The following is a 19,240-nucleotide window of genomic DNA, read 5'->3' as shown; positions in this document are numbered from 1 at the left end:
ACCCGGGTTGGTACAAGACGGGTTGAAAGTCCCACTGGACTCGAGATAAAGGGTGGTTGGTGTTGGTGGTGACTGAAGAAAACCTGCGGCTTGCGCTGACTAACGGTCAGCTTCCGCATCCAGAATCAGATTTTTTGTAAATTATTTATCCTGGAGAAATCCGATGAGCTGTGAAGCTCTTTTTCCACAGACGTCCAGTTCGGGCCGGGTCAGAAAGTTACAACAATTCGAGGTTGCTTTTCTAACCTATAAAGCAACTGCACGGCGTGGCCCCTATCTACCTGCAAACCCTCACTTAACAAATCACGTGATGTTAACTGCCTCGTATGCAGGAGGTCATGGGTTCGATCCCATCCCTCAAGCCTGTATATTTAGAGTTTGCATGTCTCTCCCCGTGGTCGCATGGATTTTTATCTGGATCCTCCGGTTTTTCCCTCCACAGGATTAACACGCGTTTTTAGATTATTTTGCATCTATACATTTCCACATGATAAGCCACTTTTTTGAGCTACCGCGAGATGTTAAGAACAGCATCGCTATAACCCTCAACGCCTGTGGGCACGCGGGATGTTAACTACCTCGCCTTCTTTACAGGAGGTCGTGGGTTCGATGTTGACCCTCACGCATGTATATTTGGAGTTTGCGTGTTCTCCCCGTGGTCGTGTAGATTTTCTCTGGGTCCTCCGGTTTTTCCCTCCACAATTATAAACATGTGCTTCGAGTATTGCTGCTATAAATTTCCAAACGATAAGCCGCTTCGTTGGCCTCTCATTTGTGGTCAGGTCGCTTCTGAAAAAAACCCACTGATATAGCTCTAGTGGGCCTTACCTGGTGAAACAAAATAGCAGTTAAATAGTTAAAATAGTTTTCACGATAAAAAAAAAGTAAAAAAACACTTTTTTTAATGCACACACATTTTGGGACTTTCTTGCCAGTATCAAAATATAAGAATTGGTTTTACCCTTCCTGGCAATAAAACAGGTGCTAAAACGTTAAAACACCTAACAGAAACGATTGGCAAGGAATCATGTCTGCATTAACCACACATACTTGTGGCGAACATGCAAACAAAACACATGCTCTGGTAGTATATGCATTCTTTGGAACTGATTGGTCCACAGCAGGGACAGCTTTCTTTAGAGCCAAATCTCAAACAGTGTTAGACCAGAGGATGCCAAAAGGCGAACAGGACAAAGACAATGCATGTTTTTATTTGCATGTTCACCACAAGTATGTGTGGTTAATGCAGACATGATTCCTTGCAAAAGGTTTCTGTTTGGTGTTTGAACATCTTAACACCTATTTAATTGCCAGAAAGGGTAACCCCAATTCTTATGCACACACTTTTATTTGGACTCAAAAGTCTAAAAAAGTCTAAATTTAATTATTTTCACCCCATAAATTCAGATCAGATCTCAAACACGGCAGGACCAATACTTCTGCCGTGGCTGATCATTACTTTAATGCGGGTGGCTCACGTGAAATTGATTTCTCTAAGACGATGGTACTTTGCAAGCCGACTGGCTATCAACAAAGATTCGTTCACGAAGCCATCCATATATACAGACACAGACACAATTTCAACCGAGAAGACGGTTTTAAACTCCGCAATCATTGGAAAGATGTCATCAACCACTTTGGGTCGTGACTTGATTTATGTTTTCTTGTCCACCTCCACCGTCAGCAGTGTGGGTGTGTGGAGCGAGATGCAATGCTTTGATTGGTGTAGACCTACTGCCGGTGTTGGAGCCCTCTCTTACATTAACATTAGCTGCCTCGCCCATCTCTAAACCTTTATAAACAGCTCTGTGATTGGTGCAGACCTACTGCCGGTGTTGGAGCCCTCTCTTACATTAACATTAGCTGCCTCGCCCATCTCTAAACCTTTATAAACAGTTTGCACTCAGCCGCTAACCTCCCTGTTCCTGATGACGACCGCTTGTGTTGCGATCGAAACTTTGTGATATTTTATTATTTTTTATTCACTTTATTTTCATTTTTATTATTTTGTTATTATTTTTCTATCTACGTGACTTTACCGAAAGAACCATAGAATTGTGTCCTTGTTTTACCCGTATTTTTTTAAGCGCCTTGATCAAAGGCACTCTATAAAAAACACAAGATACGAGTCATACTGTACGTTAAAAAACAATAATTAAGTCAGTACGTAAACTTTATTGGATCTGTAAATCGAGCCTCAACTGGTGAGCAATAACACATGGTAACTCAACAGTAGCTGTTTTAAGGTCGTACTGGTCACCACCGTAAGAATGTGGAATTTCCACTGCTTCAAATTGACCCACAGAAATAGGCACTACCCAACACTCAACAGAATGTCAATGCGCACACTTTATTATCGGTGTGTAACACATGAAGAGTATAACTCAATAAAAACAGCAGATATCTACTGAACTGCATTTAGACACACAACTATGAATCAGCAAACTATTAAACAATCTTAGAAATTTTATTGCAAAAACATTTTTAAAACCCTGCGCCCAGTCACGGTTTCGTTCCTTTTCTCGTTTTCAATATCACTTTGACTAATGCAACTATCTCCTTCTCCGCCTTCCTCCACTCCAACCGATACAATTCACTTCAGCCCAGATAATTTTTAACCTCCCCCCACAATTCCCACACTTCTGCTCGACTTTCCAAAATACACTGGCGCCCTGTATATTATCGCTGTCTGTTTAAATGTCTCACCCTAGTCTGTGATCTTGCCCCACCTTATCTTGCTTCTCTTATATATTACTCTATCCTATCCATGCTCCCAATCTCTACTGTCCCTCTATGGGCCTCCCTCGCCATGCGCCCAGTCACTCTTTCCTTTCCCTTCTTGCTCCCCTTCACTGCAAACAAATTCCCACTGCACATAAAAAAAAATCAGCTTCACTATAACCTGCTTCCGTTCCTCCCTTAAAACTATCAATCTCTTCTGCCTTGCCTATCCTACTGCTACTCCCTGCCCCCCAGCTACGACCAGGCCTACCCAAACCCCTATCACTACCCCGACCCGTGTCACTACGACTACCCCTGTCACTACCCCAACCCCTCCTTCACCACTCCCACCTGTCCTCCTTACTGGAGCCATAACTACACAAATACATTTAATTACCCCACTTTATTTTAACCGCTCTCATCTAATGTACAATTTTGTAGTTATTGTAAATTCGTCTTGGTCGAAAGCACTATATAAATCTATATAGCATAATATAATTTGTTTGTAAATGAACTTTCAGCACTGTGTTAAGATAGCACTTCGAATTGGCACTACAGGTAGCTCTCCGAATAGTTTTTTTTTTACATCTCTCAAGTCTTCTTTTTCTCTGGAGCCGTGATTTTGATTTTGCTCGTACATCAGCCCCCTTTCTTTCTTTCCAAAACTTGCACCAAAAGTGGTTTTTCCAGTTGTATGAATGGATTCTTTGTAAGTTTTGGTGGAATCTGAAGGAAAAAAGGTAATATTACATGTTAGCGTTTCCATAAAACCATAAAATCACTTAATATAATAATAGGGGTTTTCTGCTTTTTTTCTGGCAACAAAACTGAAACCTTTTTACAAGGATTCATGTCTGCATTAACCACAATACTTGCAGTCAGAATGCAAACAAAAAACATAATATGATAATATATGGATTGTCCTTGAAACTGATTGGTCCACACCAGGGACAGCTTTCATTTGAGCCTCGACCCAATTGGTGCTTGACCAGAGGACGCCCACATGCGAACAGCTCAAAGACAATGCACTATCAAAGTAATGAGGGCCCGGGGTGAGCATCTACATCATTAGTCCTCCTTTGCCAGTACCAAAATATAATATATAATATATTATCATAGTATGTTTTTTGTTTGCATTTTGACTGCAAGTATTGTGGTTAATGCAGACATGAATCCTTGTAAAAAGGTTTCAGTTGTGTTTGCCAGAAAAAAGGGGAAAACCCCTATTATTATATTTTGGTACTGGCAAAGGATGTCTAATGACATAAAATCACTTGTTTGTGAATAGTAAAGAGCGGAGGAGGTGTGATCGTGCACCGTGGTCTCGCTGCACGCGTGGAAGGAGCAGCGCTGCAGGATGCGACAGACAGCGATCTTCAAAGACATCAGGGCAAAGCGCATGCCGATGCAGTTCCTGGGGCCATGGCCGAAGGGCAGGTAGCAGTAGGGGTCACGCGCCTCCTTGGCCTCCTTGGTGAATCTGCACAATTCACAGTCGTGCACACGCAGAATCCATTGACTAACAAGTGGCGCTAGCTTAAGAGCAGTGATATTCGGTTTATCCAGATAGTCACGAGAAGTTCAAATTGAAAAGCAAAATCGACCTTCATTTGGGGAATTCACACAGAGGGAAGACAATCCATGCTTTTGAGGCCACTTTGCTCTGGAATTGGATCTCTTGGAGATCAAAGTGGAAGAGATACAGGTCCAAAGCAAGGTATTCACATCAAACAAATTCATCAACACAGCTTTACATGAAAGCATTTTTTAATTGGATAAATCGCGATGAGAAAGACCATGACCACGCCACGACAGACAGATGAGATGGACATAGCTCACACTTTCAACTTTAATTGTAAGCTGTTCAAAATAACACCTTTGGGAAAAATTGGCGAACAAAAAATAATCCTGTCTGCAGTCAATGGGCCATTAAAACATAAAATGGCCTTCATATGGCTTGAACTAACTATATCTCTATCTTTCCGTTGCCTACGCTATGACCTGAAACCTAGGTTTCAAGTATTTCCAGATAGAATTGATCCATGTTTTAAATACTTGACACGTAAAATTCAGTTTTCAAATGCATTCAAATTTGAAAGAGATTTGCTCACCGTTCCGGCCGGAACTCTTCAGGTTCGTCCCAGTACTGCGGGTCGTAGTGGAGCACCCATATTGGTGCGGCGACAACCATACCCTTGGGGATGACCAGGTCATTCACAACCGTCGTCTTTTTACAGACGCGGTCCGTACGAGATGTTGGTGGGTACATGCGCAGAGTTTCGCTCACGACCATGTCCAGATACTCCATCTGCTTCAGAATCTCGTAACTTGGAAGAGTCTGCACAAAGGTTAGATAGATATATTTACACAAATTAATGAATAATTATCATTTCATTCGAAACACATTCTAGAATAGTTTATTATATAGTATATGCCTTTCAGACTTTGAAACATGAAGCTCATGTAAATACACCTTTCTCATTGCAGTGTAGAATAGTGTTTTGAACTGTGGCGATTCAATTTAATTTGAAAAGGTAAGTCTTACGTCATTCGGGAGAAATTTATCGATCTCTTGCTGGACTTTAGTCTGGACGTCAGGGTTACAAGCAAGGCAATAGGCCACGAAGGTGATGGCTGTGCTTGAGGTCTCATAACCAGCCAGAAGGAACAAGATCGCCTGCGCCTCCAGTTCACTGTCGGTCAGATCTGTAAAATGAAACAGACAACAAGGAAGATGCAGTGTGAAATATATCTTGTTCTGTAACGTTTTATACAGCATTGTTAAGTGCACTTCATCTCACAATTTATGAGGAACCTACAAACGCATGGACAGCAGTCCAGCGGCGAGCTGGTGCCAACAATTACCCGGAGAAAAGCAATGCATGCGAGGGGGCAACACTCTATCCCATACAGAAGAGACGCGTGATATTAGTCCATACTTTGCTGCGCCTCCTTTTCCTGGCAAACCAGGGTATGGCATTTCGACATGCATCAGAAGGGAGCATCAACAACATTCGTGTGATCCACAATCTCTCGCCTCTATTGTGCTGGATTACAGGCGTGCGCCGCCACTACCCGGCAAAAGCTCCTGGCATTAATATGCCATCGCACAATGAGTTAAATTCCGACTGTTTTGGTAATTTGCACGATTGTACCGTGCATATTCATCGCATGCGATCGAAGAGCACAAAAAGTATAACAAGAGAACGGCAAGAGCCCGCTGAGGTCCTAGTCTCATGAGGAGTTCCTCATCAACGGTGCGACGGTCTCAGGGTTTGTGTCGTTCAGTCTAGGGAGGCCTTCAGGAAGCCCCCTTCAGGAGGAGCAGCCAGGCAACAGTTGCGCGCGATCCTGGTTTTGATGGTGGGCGGTGGTGGTTTTGATGGTGGGCGGTGGTTTTGATGGTGGGGGTGGTGGTTTTGATGGTGGCGTGGTTTTTATGGTGGGCGGTGGTTTTTATGGTGGGCGGTGGTTTTGATGGTGGGGGTGGTAGTTTTGATGGTGGGCGGTGGTGGTTTTGATGGTGGGCGGTGGTTTTGATGGTGGGTCGTGGTTTTGATGGTGGGGGTGGTGGTTTTATTGGTGGGGGCAGTGGTTTTGATGGTGGGGGCGGTGGTTTTGATGGTGGGCATGGTTTTGATGGTGGGGGCAGTGGTTTTGATGGTGGGGGCGGTGGTTTTGATGGTGGGGGCTGTGGTTTTGATGGTGGGGGCGGTGGTTTTAATGGTGGGGGCGGTGGATTTGATGGTGGGGGCCATGGTTTTGATGGTGGGGGTAGTGGTTTTGATGGTGGTGGGCGGTGGTTTTAATGGTGGGGGCGGTGGTTTTAATGGTGGGAGCGGTGGTTTTGATGGTGGGGGCGGTGGTTTTGATGGTGGGGGCGGTGGTTTTGATGGTTAGGGCCGTTGTTTTGATGGTGGCTGGCTGCACTCTGCCATTCCGCCCGTCACAGAGGCTGGACCGTTGCTTTCCTCCAGTCGTGTGGGTTTCCGTCGCTGACCAGATAAGGTCTTCTGCCCAGCAGACGGTTTGTAAGGTGCATTGTGCGCATCTTGTAGACGTGGCAGGGTCTGGTGTGACCGCTACATTTTAAGATATCCAAACGTTTTCCCGCTGTCTGTCGACCTGATATTAGCCCCATAAGCGCTATGACGACTTGCTAAGCTTGAGATATGATCAGATCGGGTGCATCCTGGATGGTGTGGTCCTAGAACTGTACATTATATCGTATTGTGTGTACTGTGCTAGGAATTATATAGGCTCGGGTGACCTCATGATTGTTATTACAACCCCTTCAATTGAGTTCATTGAAAAAGTGCTTTCTTTCCCAAAATGAGCATTCAGGACAATCTTTTAAAAATGGTATTGTAAACATGAACTACAGTGTTTCACATTGAGAGCATAGTGACATTTTTATACATGTTCGTTATTCACCGTAATCGACCTAAATATCTTGGATTGTACACTCTTAATGAAGTAAAAACTGTGAATGGGTGTGATTTGAAAGTGAACCTGTGAATGTTATTTCATTAGATATGTCAAAAAAAATACCTACATTTGTCTGAATGAGGATTAGCTCCATTTTGCATGGATTTAGAAAGTTGAACATCCACCATCAATTGAAGAAAGTCGACTCGCCCCTAGACACAAAAAATTCCACAATTTTATGATATGTTAGATTTCACATTCTCTGGACAAAACATCAACAGATGTACCATACATAAAATCTCGATTGAAAACAACTTTTTGTGTTTAGTTTGTTGTCCTTCCCCCGCACCTCCCATTAGCATGGTTGGCTACGTACGGTGCAAAAGAAGTTCAACATACATACATACATACGTGCCTTCAGTCATGCAATACTTTACTGCTGTATTACAATTTATCTGCACTTATATATGAAAAATAATGATTTGAAGCTTTCGTGACTGCAGGAATCCATAATCTCTGGTTCTTTCGATAAAGTCATGTCGTGTTTCTTTTATTATTATTTCTACGTACGTGACTTTAAAGAAAGAACCAGAGAGTATGAAAAATTATGTTAAAATGTCTTATTGTAATATCAAACATAACCAATATTGAAAAAGAGCATTGTTGAAACGGACTCACCATGTCATGAAGCCCCTTCTGGCGTTGCTTTACCATCTGCCGGACAATTTTCGTGAAGAACGAGCAAGCTTGTTTTGGGAAAAAAGATAATCCCAAGAATTCTAGCGGCGGGACAAGCTCTGGCAAGACCGCTGTAAAAGAGAAAACAGTGACAATGTACAGATTTCCGTCGCTTTATGCGGGTTCGGTTTTTGCAATTTCGCGTATATGCGGCGAGCCTATTTCTACCCACAATTTGCTATGTTACACGTGTAAAGGAGAGCCGACACAAGATTGCAGGGGGTTTGTCTTTTAATCCTTTTCTCCCATCCACACCTGTCCCCAGCCGTCCCAATCTCGTCCCCGCCAAAGGCCCCTTCTTCCCGTCCGTTCTCCCCTTATATCTCCTCGATTACCCCTCCCACTAACCCTCCTATTGGTGGGAATCCTTCCGCTGACACCCCTACACACGGTTTGAATTCACATGTGCAGCTATGCGTCGGGCGTGGGTCGACGTTGTGTGTACTGGATACACTCTTTGGCAGGCAGCTGCCTCATGCAGTGCATTGTGGGTTAGGTGACCGTGCAGTCACATGCTACACGATTTCGCTTTGTGTGTTCTTTTTTTGGAATGCATCTACCTCATGAAGAGAGGGAGAGCTGTATATCAAATAACATCATTATTCACAAGCTTTTGTAAATCCACTGCAGGATAAAAGGCCTTCCCCGCATCGTGTGGGGTTTTTATTTTTTGCCCACACCTCACCATGCTAGTGTGTGGGTTGCTGAAGGTATGGGGGAGGGAGGCCCAGCATCAGTTCAAATATATTACTTGCCACTGTGAGCCAAGACCACGGATCGAACTCAGGTTTCTGCGTTAATTTAACCACTCCGCTGCCACTGGGAATCCCCACACGTCCCCAGAATCAGAATATTTACTTATCTTGGAGAAATCGAATGAGCTATGAAGCTGATTTTTTCTCACAGATATCCACTGGGGCCCCAAGGACAAAAGAGTCGTTTACCCCCTAAAACACATTCCTGCGGAGGGAGCTGGTAGTAACGTTGGGTTGCTCGGTCAATGGCCAGGGTCAACGGCGGCGTGGTGTATTCCGCAAATATGGCCGACTGTGAGGGCGGGCACAAGCCGGCGTGAGTAGGTTAAACGTTGAGTTTTATAAGGGCACCACGGGGTGAACTCGCCGAGCATATTTGAGTTCCCTACTTAATCCCTGCCAAGGGCGTTTTGCTCCAGGCTATGATTTACTAGCCGCGTGCCACCGAGTCTGCTTATGGAGCCAACCGCGCTAATCGGAGGTGTTGGGGAAGGATAACAACTCACACGCGCGTCATCAACAACTCACAGTGGCCAGTGTTGTTCCCACAACACTGTGTTGTTCCCACAACACTGTGTTGTTCCTACAACACTGTGTTGTTCCCACAACACTGGCCAACCAACAACTCACACAGTTCCCACAACACTGGCCAACGTGAGATGAGGCACACACATTGAGCTCTATGCCCTCTCTGAAGCCACCCTCCCAGGACACACCACCTCTACACGGGACAACGGCTCCTCTGGAAGGGGTGGTGGCATCCTTGTAATCTCAAACTCCGTCTTAAAATATCCACGTCCGAATATTACCTCTCTTTATCCTATCTCCGTTTCACCTGCTGCACCATGTCCAATCTCAAAATCAGGCAATGACTTGGTCATAAACATACACTGGAATAGAGATGGAACAAGATATATTGTTGTATTGGCAAAATTGCCTCTTTGCAGAAATGTACTTAATGCCCGTAAAACAAAACCATTTGCCTAGATGTGTCAATTGTAAAGTTACCATGCTTACCGACTATTGCAACCAAAGGGTTCAATAAGTTGATCTTGAAAATGCTTTTCCCATTAATGACGAATGGATCGTTGGGGTTATTCTGAGAGTCCACGTCTGTACTGAATGCCGAGCTTGCGATCACGTCCATGCTGTACGCCCCAAATGTCCTAGCAGAGGCAAAATTCACATCAATACCACGACGTTAGGGTATACTGACCCGCAATGCACTGATCTATAAAACTTGACACGTGGACTGGAAATTACAATTGAACTTTTCCCAAATGCACACATGTATCACACTGAAGTGTACATTGAATACTTATGTACAATAACATCTTCAATTAACCCTGCCGATATCCATCCATATGAAGATATGTACGACCAAAAATCCCACCAAAGGCTTTTTTGGAAGTAAAATGCACGACGGTAACCATCACCGTACTGCATGATACACGCAGTTTGCATGATACATGCAAGTTTGGTGATGTCACGTGACATGCAAGGCATGATGGAAGGACCGAGGTGAGCATTACGATCTCACATTTTGATGTCGAGAAATCGCCTTGCATGTCTTACTTTTACTTGTTTTCCAGCCTCCACTCACCATTCCCTCTCATCACTCACAGGACGTGTTGAAATGTACACTATGGGGACCTCATTTGCCAGTAAAAATATGATAATTGGTTCTTTACCCTTCTATCTGGCAACAAAACTGACACCTTTTTGCAAGGAGTCATGTTTGCATAGACCGCAATACCTGCAGTCATAATACAAACAAAAGAACATAACTCTGATAATGTGCACTGTCCTTGAAGTTGATTGGTCCACACCCGAGACAGCCAAAAGGCGTCATCTGGTCCAACCCATATGAGACTAGGCTCTAAGGAAAGCTGTCTCGGGTGTGGACCAATCAACTTCAAGGACAGTGCACATTATCAGAGTTATGTTCTTTTGTTTGTATTATGACTGCAGGTATTGCGGTCTATGCAAACATGACTCCTTGCAAAAAGGTGTCAGTTTTGTTGCCAGATAGAAGGGTAAAGAACCAATTATCGTGTTGAAATGTGTTTTCTCAAATGCTTCATGCACTTACTCTTTTAGGTCCACTAACTTCCCAGACTGGCTTTTTTCGTGGAGGTTCTTCACGAGTGCATCAGCACAGCGTACAATCAGTGGGCACATCTAAAAAAAGAGAGGAACTTTTGTTTAGTATTTGGTACAAACGTACTTTGGATCTATCAACACGACTGAAAAAAGAAACAATCATCGACTTTTTAGGTTCTTTTACCTGCTTGATTTTGCCACCACTGAAAGTTGGGGACAGGACGCTACGGATGCGCTTCCACTTCTCATCATTAACTAAGCTCATAGCTTCCTTGAAGGGTCCATTCAGCCCGAAACTCTATGTAAAAAATAACAGAACAAGGAAAGCACATGTAACAGTTAAAATAATCAAACACATTAACATGGGAATACAGTTTACCAAAAAATACTATTTCATATATTTCATAAAGTTGCAGGAATTGGATAATGAAATTGTTAGTAATGTGTATACCCTAAAAATGTATTTCGTAGTTTCACACATATTTTAAGAATAGTCTTGGATATTTAGGTGATTATCATTTAAAAAGCCATTCAACTTGTAGTAAACTGTTGGAAATATTTTAAAACTGCAGACAAACATCAGAATCATTAAAGCTGCAAAGAGCAACAGATTATTTCTCAACAAAAAGTAAGCAAGATACACACTTTATATTTATTGCACCGGATTAATTTATTGACATCATTACAGCAAAACCAAACATATTTCAACCATATGCATTCTTGTGTTTCGATGCAGACATGGCGATTTCTAAAGTCATATATGGAGGGTGAAATGTTTCTGTCTACCCAAGCCAATATGCATTTAGTTTTCCTGGAGCTCAGCTTAATGTGACATCGGCACATAAAATGTACGACGGGACATTTGGACAATGAGGCATTGGGACTCGGAGAAGAGTGACATTACATTCCGGTTGGAATCATGGCACAATGGTTAATGAACGTCCCTATCAAAATCATAATATTTATTTATACTAGGGGAATCCGAAGAGATATAAAGCTCTTTTTCACAGATGTCCAGTCGGGGCGGGTCAGAACGTTGCAACAACAAACAATAAAAAAAAACGATAGGAGTGTAAAGTATAAGATAGGTGCAAAGTATAGTGACTATGCACTTAGTGACCTGATTCGATGTCATGGCGTGGCTAACACCAGCAGTGAGTGATGTTTGAACTGGTCCCATGCGCGCTGTTTACGATACTATGGTGGCCGGCGTTGTGGGGTTTGGTCAAACAAACTCCAATGACCAATGCAGTGTAGGAGCCCTTCGTTTAGCAGTGGGACTTGCAAAAGGCTGATACACAATGTTTTTTTGTTTTCATTAAGGTGTTCGCGTACATTTTTCTTTGGGTCCCCTCCACAATTAGAAACACGCGTTTAGAGTATCTGGCTGCTAATAAATTTACACGCAATAAGCCACTTCGTTGAGCTATCATTTGTGGCCAGGTCGCTTCTGAAAAAGAGCTATATATCTCAGTGGGCCTTACCTGGTAAAATGAGGATAAAATAAAATAAAGGTACAAGGCAATTTAAGATATATGATGTTAGGTATGAATGAAATGTCTAGTTATCTATACATAGACACATGCCATGAACCTCACATTGCCATTTCTCATTCGTATTTGGGTGACTTGGCGCTCGCTTACTCGGCGGTTGGTGAAGAACTCCAGGGAATCCTTCACCAGGATTGTTTTCAGCATGCTTGTGTCAGCCACCACGAGCAGAGGCAACCGGCCATCGTAAGTCCTGGTTTCAAAAAAAATGTCACGTGAACTAACACGTCAAATGTTTATTGCTCGGCGCACTGGTATGTTGGAGAGCGATCCACACACATTTAACAATATTTGTGGATCGCTCTTCAACATAGCAACAACTTTATTGAATAACAGCATGTTATCCTCACTACATATCACTCCACACCACAAAAAGAATTGTAAGCGGTTTCAGTGCTTTACCAAACTCATCTTGCACTGTCTAACTAAACATAGATTTATGAGGTTGTTTAAATTTTTACAAATTTTAAAGTAGCATTACACAAAATACGTTACATGTATACACACGCATACGCGCGACTTTTATAAAATGTCGAGCAAACAATAGTAACTTACCCCCAGATTCTCCCATACTTCTTGAAACTCTTTTCATCAAATTCTCTGAAACCCTGTGAAAACAATCAAGAAGAAAACAGCGTGTGAGTTCTATGTCATAAGTTTAACCGTTGGCTTATGCACATTATTGTCGTAGGGTGGAGTGGGGTAAAAGGCCAGTTTTGTCCCGGTGCTGACAGAAATGATGCCATCAGCCACAATCAGGTTGAGGTGCAGATAATGACTGATGGTCACGAATACGGATAAAGTGGCAGCCAAAGTGAAGGAATGTTCCTGAGGGGACGTTCACTGTGGAGATAGAGCAATGCCATCGGCTTGTGTACGGGTGCTAGCTGAAATTAGCTTGGGGAAGCCTTTATCCAGCAGTGGATTGATCATGGCTGATGACGTTGACAACCATAATTTGTTGAGGTTTGGTATCAGTCTCGTCACTAATAGAACCAAGCTGGTAAGCCGGCACATTTAAACTATTAAACTATTTTTGCTTAACCAGTTAAGGCCCACTGAACTATATAGCTCTTTTTAAATCCTTTATATTAAGTTTGCTTGCTTGCTTACGACCGTGATCCAATCGAGCTGATATTTATGTTCGTGAAAAATTTTTTCCAAAATTTTACACTTTTTAGGACAAAAATATTATATTTAATTACCAATTGCTTAATGGTGCAATGCAATCATCTGACCCATAGGTGGCAGCCATCTCAAGCCAGAGGAAGAGAGGACTCTAGCCGCCACGCATATAAAGGATTTATAGTGAAGAACTTTGTTTTTACGGGTTAATTTTTTCAGAAGTGACCTGCCCATAAATGATAGCTTAACTAAGTGGCTTATCACGTGGAAATATATCGCAGCCAAATACTCGAAATGCATTTTTCTAAATGTGGAGGGAAAACCGGAGGACCCGGAGAAAATGTCACGCAACCACAGGGAGAACATACAAGCTTGCAATATGCAGGCGTCAGGATCGAACCCAATACCTCCTGTATACCAGGCGAGGTAGTTCACACCTTGTCTCTGTATTCTTTTAGGATTCCTCAACAATATCCTGATACAATAACTTTGGATACTACTGTATGAGGATACTCATTTCTATTCATGAAACAGTCCTCAAATGCTCATCCTTGTGCTGGGTTGACAGCATAAAGGATGAGTTAAAATAGGAAAATGTAGGCCTTTGGGAAGCTACTGTTATAACCTGCCATACATGATGACTTATAAATGAAACTAGATTGCATGCACTTTAAAATCGGGCTATTCAATTGAATTACTGTAATATATGAATGTGTTTTGAACGTATATCTCACTTAAATATGTATCTATTTTAATTGTGTTTAATTTGAGTTTGACATGATTTGCAATCTGCCTGGTGATTTTACTTTATTTCGCTTTAGGCTTTGTGGTTGCATGTAAATGCCATGCAACTCTCCGAATATGTATGATACAGTGGCGGCTCCTGCAAAATCTCTCAGGGGGGGCAAATGTCTGGATGATTGATAAGGATAAGGTCCACCCATGCAATGGATACATTAACAGCTTAAGCATGTAAAGGCAACTTCACTTCTTTAATATTAATGAAAAATAAAGTGACTCTTACAATACATCTTGTTTGTTTCTATACTCACTATTAAAACAAACCACTCAAGTTTATTTTATTAAAGATTCCACTAGGTGGCGATAAATTATATTGTTGGATGAAACGTGCTTACGTATGATGACGTTAGCACGTATGATGACGTAAGCACGTTAGTGCAAGCTCTCCCGGAAGCCATAGAGAATGCATTGGAGCGCCCACCGTTCGAAAAAAAACATCTTTCAATGTGAGTCTATGGGGCCACTCGGGGCGATTCTCAGCCGGAGTGAAATCGCCCAAAAAGAGGCGGTACTCCACAGAATGTGACATGACGCTGATTGGACTATATCCAGAGGCACAGTGACGGCTAGCGTGACTCTGTGGTTCAATGACATTGGTAGGTGCGTCGCCCAATCGCCCTAATGAAGAAACCGCCCCTGGTATGATACATTGTATTGGTTTCAATGTTCCCAGTTCTTCCTTGAAAAAAAGAGTGGTCAGGTCATCTCCACGGGGCTCTCGCGTAGTTTGAACTCAATCTCATCGAATCCCATACAAGGTGAAACCTTGTATGTCACCTACGTGACTTTACCGAAAAAACCAAAGAGTATGAATCTTTGCAGTCACGAAAACTTCAAATCTAGAATGAATGCCCTCGACGGGGAGGATTTCCACTTATCTGTTAGAGTTTTTAACAGACAACGAGACAAGAAGTTTCATTTATTTATTTTTTTACCTACGTGACTTTACCGAAAAAAACAAAGAGTATGAATCCTTGCAGTCACGAAAACTTCAAAATCTAGAAGGTGAAACATACCTGGCTGTAGTGGAAGAATGTTCCCAAGAATGGCAGAGGTGTCGGCCCAGGTACGCCCATCTTCTTGAAGATTCTGTACGGCCATAGCATGGCACTGGGAGACAACAGATGTTTTATTTTGCAGGGCGATATAGGTTATAAATGTTAGATATAATTGAACCAATAATTTTTGATCAAATTAAATGATCTGCGACTCTTTAGTGGGGTATTTGTTGTGTAAAATGTCACGGTACCTCTGTGTTCCTCTCTTAATGTGTCCAAATGTTTTGTTTAAATAAAGTTGCCATACATAAATTTTTTATACCGATTTTTTCCGAGCATGTAACCATTAAAGTGTCCTTTTGTTGTTGTTGTTGTTTGACTTGCATCCCACTGGGATTTTTGCACACAGCGTTGGTGTACGGTGTTTTTTCTGCAATATTTTGCTGTCTTTTCATGAATTTTCTGTTTGCACTAAGTCACATATTCACTTTAAGATGTTTTTTGTTCATGTTTTTGTTTTTGTTTGTTGCGGTTGCACCCGATTCAAGAGCCGAATGGCTCACAGGGCTATACCTAATAAATGAACTTGAACTTTACAAAGCATACGCAGTGCACAAGCTCCATGCCACAATTAGCCTGTGGACCCAATGCTATCGTTGGCTACGTACGGCGCGAAAGAAGTTCAACATACGTCCATACAAAACGGATAGGCAAAGAATTTCCTGCTTCACAAATCGCCAGCTCTTCACATTTAACCAAAATAATCCTCCACAAACCATCAGCAGCACGGTCTTCTGGGACTGCGTAATTCCAGCAGTATTGATTCACGACAAGCAGAGTTCGCAGAAGACCGTACGACTGATGGTTTTGGTTCGATGTATGTTGTGTATATGTGGAGATTTTAATTTCGATTTAAAGCTTTCGTGACTGCAGGGATTCATCTTCTTGGTTCTTTCGGTAAAGTCACGTAGAAGGGAAATAATAAAATAATAAATATAAAACATAATAAAATTTCGATTTAAAGCTTTCGTGACTGCAGGGATTCATCTTCTTGGTTCTTTCGGTAAAGTCACGTAGAATGGAAATAATAAAATAATAAAAATAAAACATAATTATAATTTCGATTTAAAGCTTTCGTGACTGCAGGGATTTATCTTCTTGGTTCTTTCGGTAAAGTCACGTAGAATGGAAATAATAAAATAATAAAAATAAAACATAATAAAATTTCGATTTAAAGCTTTCGTGACTGCAGGGATTTATCTTCTTGGTTCTTTCGGTAAAGTCACGTAGAAGGGAAATAATATAATAATAAAAATAAAACATTATAAAATAATTCTCACGACGTTTCGGACAGACGCTGTCTCCTCGACAGACCTGTTCTCCACCTGAGGACGGCTGCTTGCGTTATATAATTATATATATAATAATATATATTAAAAAAATCATAATTCAGCTTTCAAAACAATGCTCATTCAGCAGCCTTGACTCGCTGTCCCCGAAGTTAATCGCTCACGCTTCTGCACAGACAAATTCATCGTCGCGATTCGAGACCTCGCACAAAGTGCTCAAGATGTGCCCACAGCGGTCACGTCAAGTGACGGCGAGAGAGTCGCCGAGGCCCAGCAGCAGCGGAGTACTCACATTGCAGACAAAACGAACGCAGCGACAATCAGAACCAGGGTGGAGGGAGACATCCCAGACAGGCTGGACACGTCAGCCATTGCGAATGAAGAATCTGTGAACACAAAACGACGAAATGATAAAACAAATAATTATTTATATGTTGTTGTTGTTGAGCAGGTTCTGCAAGTCGAGAGTGGGCAAACTGTATGCGTTTTGCCTGACCATCTCAAAGTCCAGTGCGGGTAAAATATCGGTGCTTGTGTAATGTTACGTAGTGTTCAAACATACCTGTCAACCCTTTTTCAGTGAATCCTACCTTATTAGAGACAAATTCAGACCTTATTGGTCACCCCGCGCGCCTTATAGAGCTCAACAATAATCATTACAAAGTCCCATCACAAGGGAGAAACACAAACAAATGTTTTTTTTTTTGCCCTATTGAAACGGCTGTATGCCGTATGGACCTGAAAACTCAATTTCCCTGTACACGAATACGGGTAAACCGTATGGGTTGACAGGTATGCTATACACTACACTATACACTACACTATACACTACACTATACACTACACTATACACTACATTATACACTACACTTCACACTACATTATGCCCGACACTATACCATACCTGCCAGCCCCTTCTCAGTGCCCCCCACTTCATTACAGACCAATTCAGACCTTATCAATCAATCTCAACGTTCATCCTACAAAGTTCCATCACAAGAGAGAAACACAAATATATTTTTTTAAATTGCCCGTATTGAAACGGCTGTGCACCGCATGGACCTGAAACAAGTAAACCCGTAAAAACAAAGTTTTTCACTATAAATCCTTTATATGCGTGGCGGCTAGAGTCCTCTCGTCCTCTGGCTTGAGATGGCTGCCACCTATGCGTCAGCTGATTGTCTGCCACCATTAAGCAATTGGTAATTAAATATTTAATTTGTTTTCTCTAAACAGTGTAAAATTTTTGATTTTTTTTCACGAAAATTAATTGTCACACACAACGAGTCTGTGTGGAAAATGTCAGCTCGATTGGATCACGGGAAGTGGGTTAAAAAACGACCGAAAGATTTGCACGGTCCTAAGCAAGCAAGCAAGCACGCAAGCAAGCAAGCACGCGAACTTAATATAAAGGATTTAGAAAAGCATTTCCCTTTACAAGAATACGGGGTAAACAGTATGGGTTGACAGATATGTTCAAGTATTTTTTTTACTGCTCAAATGCGTATCGAGACGGTGCTAATCTCCTGTGTCATCCAGTGCTTCAGAGCCGCTGGTGGAAATTCCCCAATCCTATGGCAGGGGACAAGGCTATACATTAGAAACAACACTGTTCACTTCACCACAAAGCAATACTTAGTACGTAATGTTACAGTGTGTGTTATATGATAACACTTAGGAAGACACTTCAACCAAAACAATCATTTAGGAGATTGGAAGGAAAGTCGCTTAATCTATAAGAGGCACCGGGTTTCCATGGAGTAGGAAATATTCGAACATAAACTCATGTTTATGTTCGAATATGTTTAGTAACTCACCATACGCAAGCAGACAATTGTCATGAATGGTTGCTACGGGGGTCTTGTGCTTTGATTCACTCTTTGCTTTAACACTCCACTAACTGAAGTACAGTACTGTTCTGTATATTCCTGATTACATAAAATGTAGCTGTAATTGACCTGCAGAAATTCCATCCAGTTAGCCTGCAACTAAGTTGCGATGATCAAGTTTAAAAGGAATGTAGTTGGAAAGCATTTATTCGTTGAAATTTGATGGAAAACTATCGGTATATCTGCACAAAAATAGTACAAAATGCGTGCCTACACAGTTGTACAAACCACTGAAAGCAATACCGATTGGGTTTTTTCATATCATTCCAATCATAACTTTCTACGAGACATCGTAGGTGTGTACAGAAGCAGGAAAGACGTAGAGACATGATCACAGTACCACTGTTTGATGTCAATTACTGTGCTTTGTTATATACGCTTCGGTTACACACCGTATAATTCAGCTGCCAAAATAATGCAACACTCACCGCAAATGAACCTTCTGTAGCCAACACCCAACTTGCCTTCTATGTTCTTGCGACAACCCTGTGTGTGCCTTTTATCAAGTTTCTGCGGTAGGAATTATTGGGTGTAAGAGCGTGACAACCAATGGGGACTTTGTTCTTTTTCGCATACCCGCGTGCAACCAAACAGCAATCGAGTGTTGTGCAATGTTTGACGAAGAGACCGCCGGAACCTAGCTGTACAAGCATGCGGCCGTAAGACATTTAAAACTCTCACATGACTCAATACGTCGTGACTTTGACATTCCAGCGAAGGTCTGTCATACCTGTAAACCCCTTTATCAGTGCCCTACCTTATTACAGACTAATTCAGATCTTA

General features: G+C 42.1%; 1 protein-coding gene across 1 annotated transcript; it reads right to left on the bottom strand.

Moving 5' to 3' along the window:
• Positions 1-2,331: 2,331 nt before the first annotated feature.
• On the bottom strand, positions 2,332-19,160 carry LOC133340950 (cytochrome P450 3A24-like). The gene is made up of 14 exons (XM_061549493.1): positions 18,886-19,160; positions 16,861-16,954; positions 15,238-15,331; positions 12,851-12,903; positions 12,389-12,488; positions 10,930-11,043; positions 10,735-10,823; positions 9,660-9,808; positions 7,828-7,958; positions 7,277-7,361; positions 5,267-5,427; positions 4,833-5,059; positions 4,039-4,201; positions 2,332-3,447 (listed from the first exon to the last, which is right to left on the bottom strand). The coding sequence occupies exons 2-14, from the start codon at positions 16,938-16,940 to the stop codon at positions 3,361-3,363; spliced, it is 1,533 nt and encodes a 510-aa protein (XP_061405477.1). The 5' UTR covers positions 16,941-16,954; positions 18,886-19,160; the 3' UTR covers positions 2,332-3,360.
• Positions 19,161-19,240: the final 80 nt, after the last annotated feature.

This window comes from Lethenteron reissneri, chromosome 10 (genome assembly GCF_015708825.2).
Source record: "Lethenteron reissneri isolate LAM-NWPU_2019-01 chromosome 10, ASM1570882v1, whole genome shotgun sequence".
NCBI classification, from domain to species: Eukaryota; Metazoa; Chordata; class Hyperoartia; order Petromyzontiformes; family Petromyzontidae; genus Lethenteron; species Lethenteron reissneri.
This window is presented reverse-complemented; position numbering and strand designations above follow the sequence as displayed.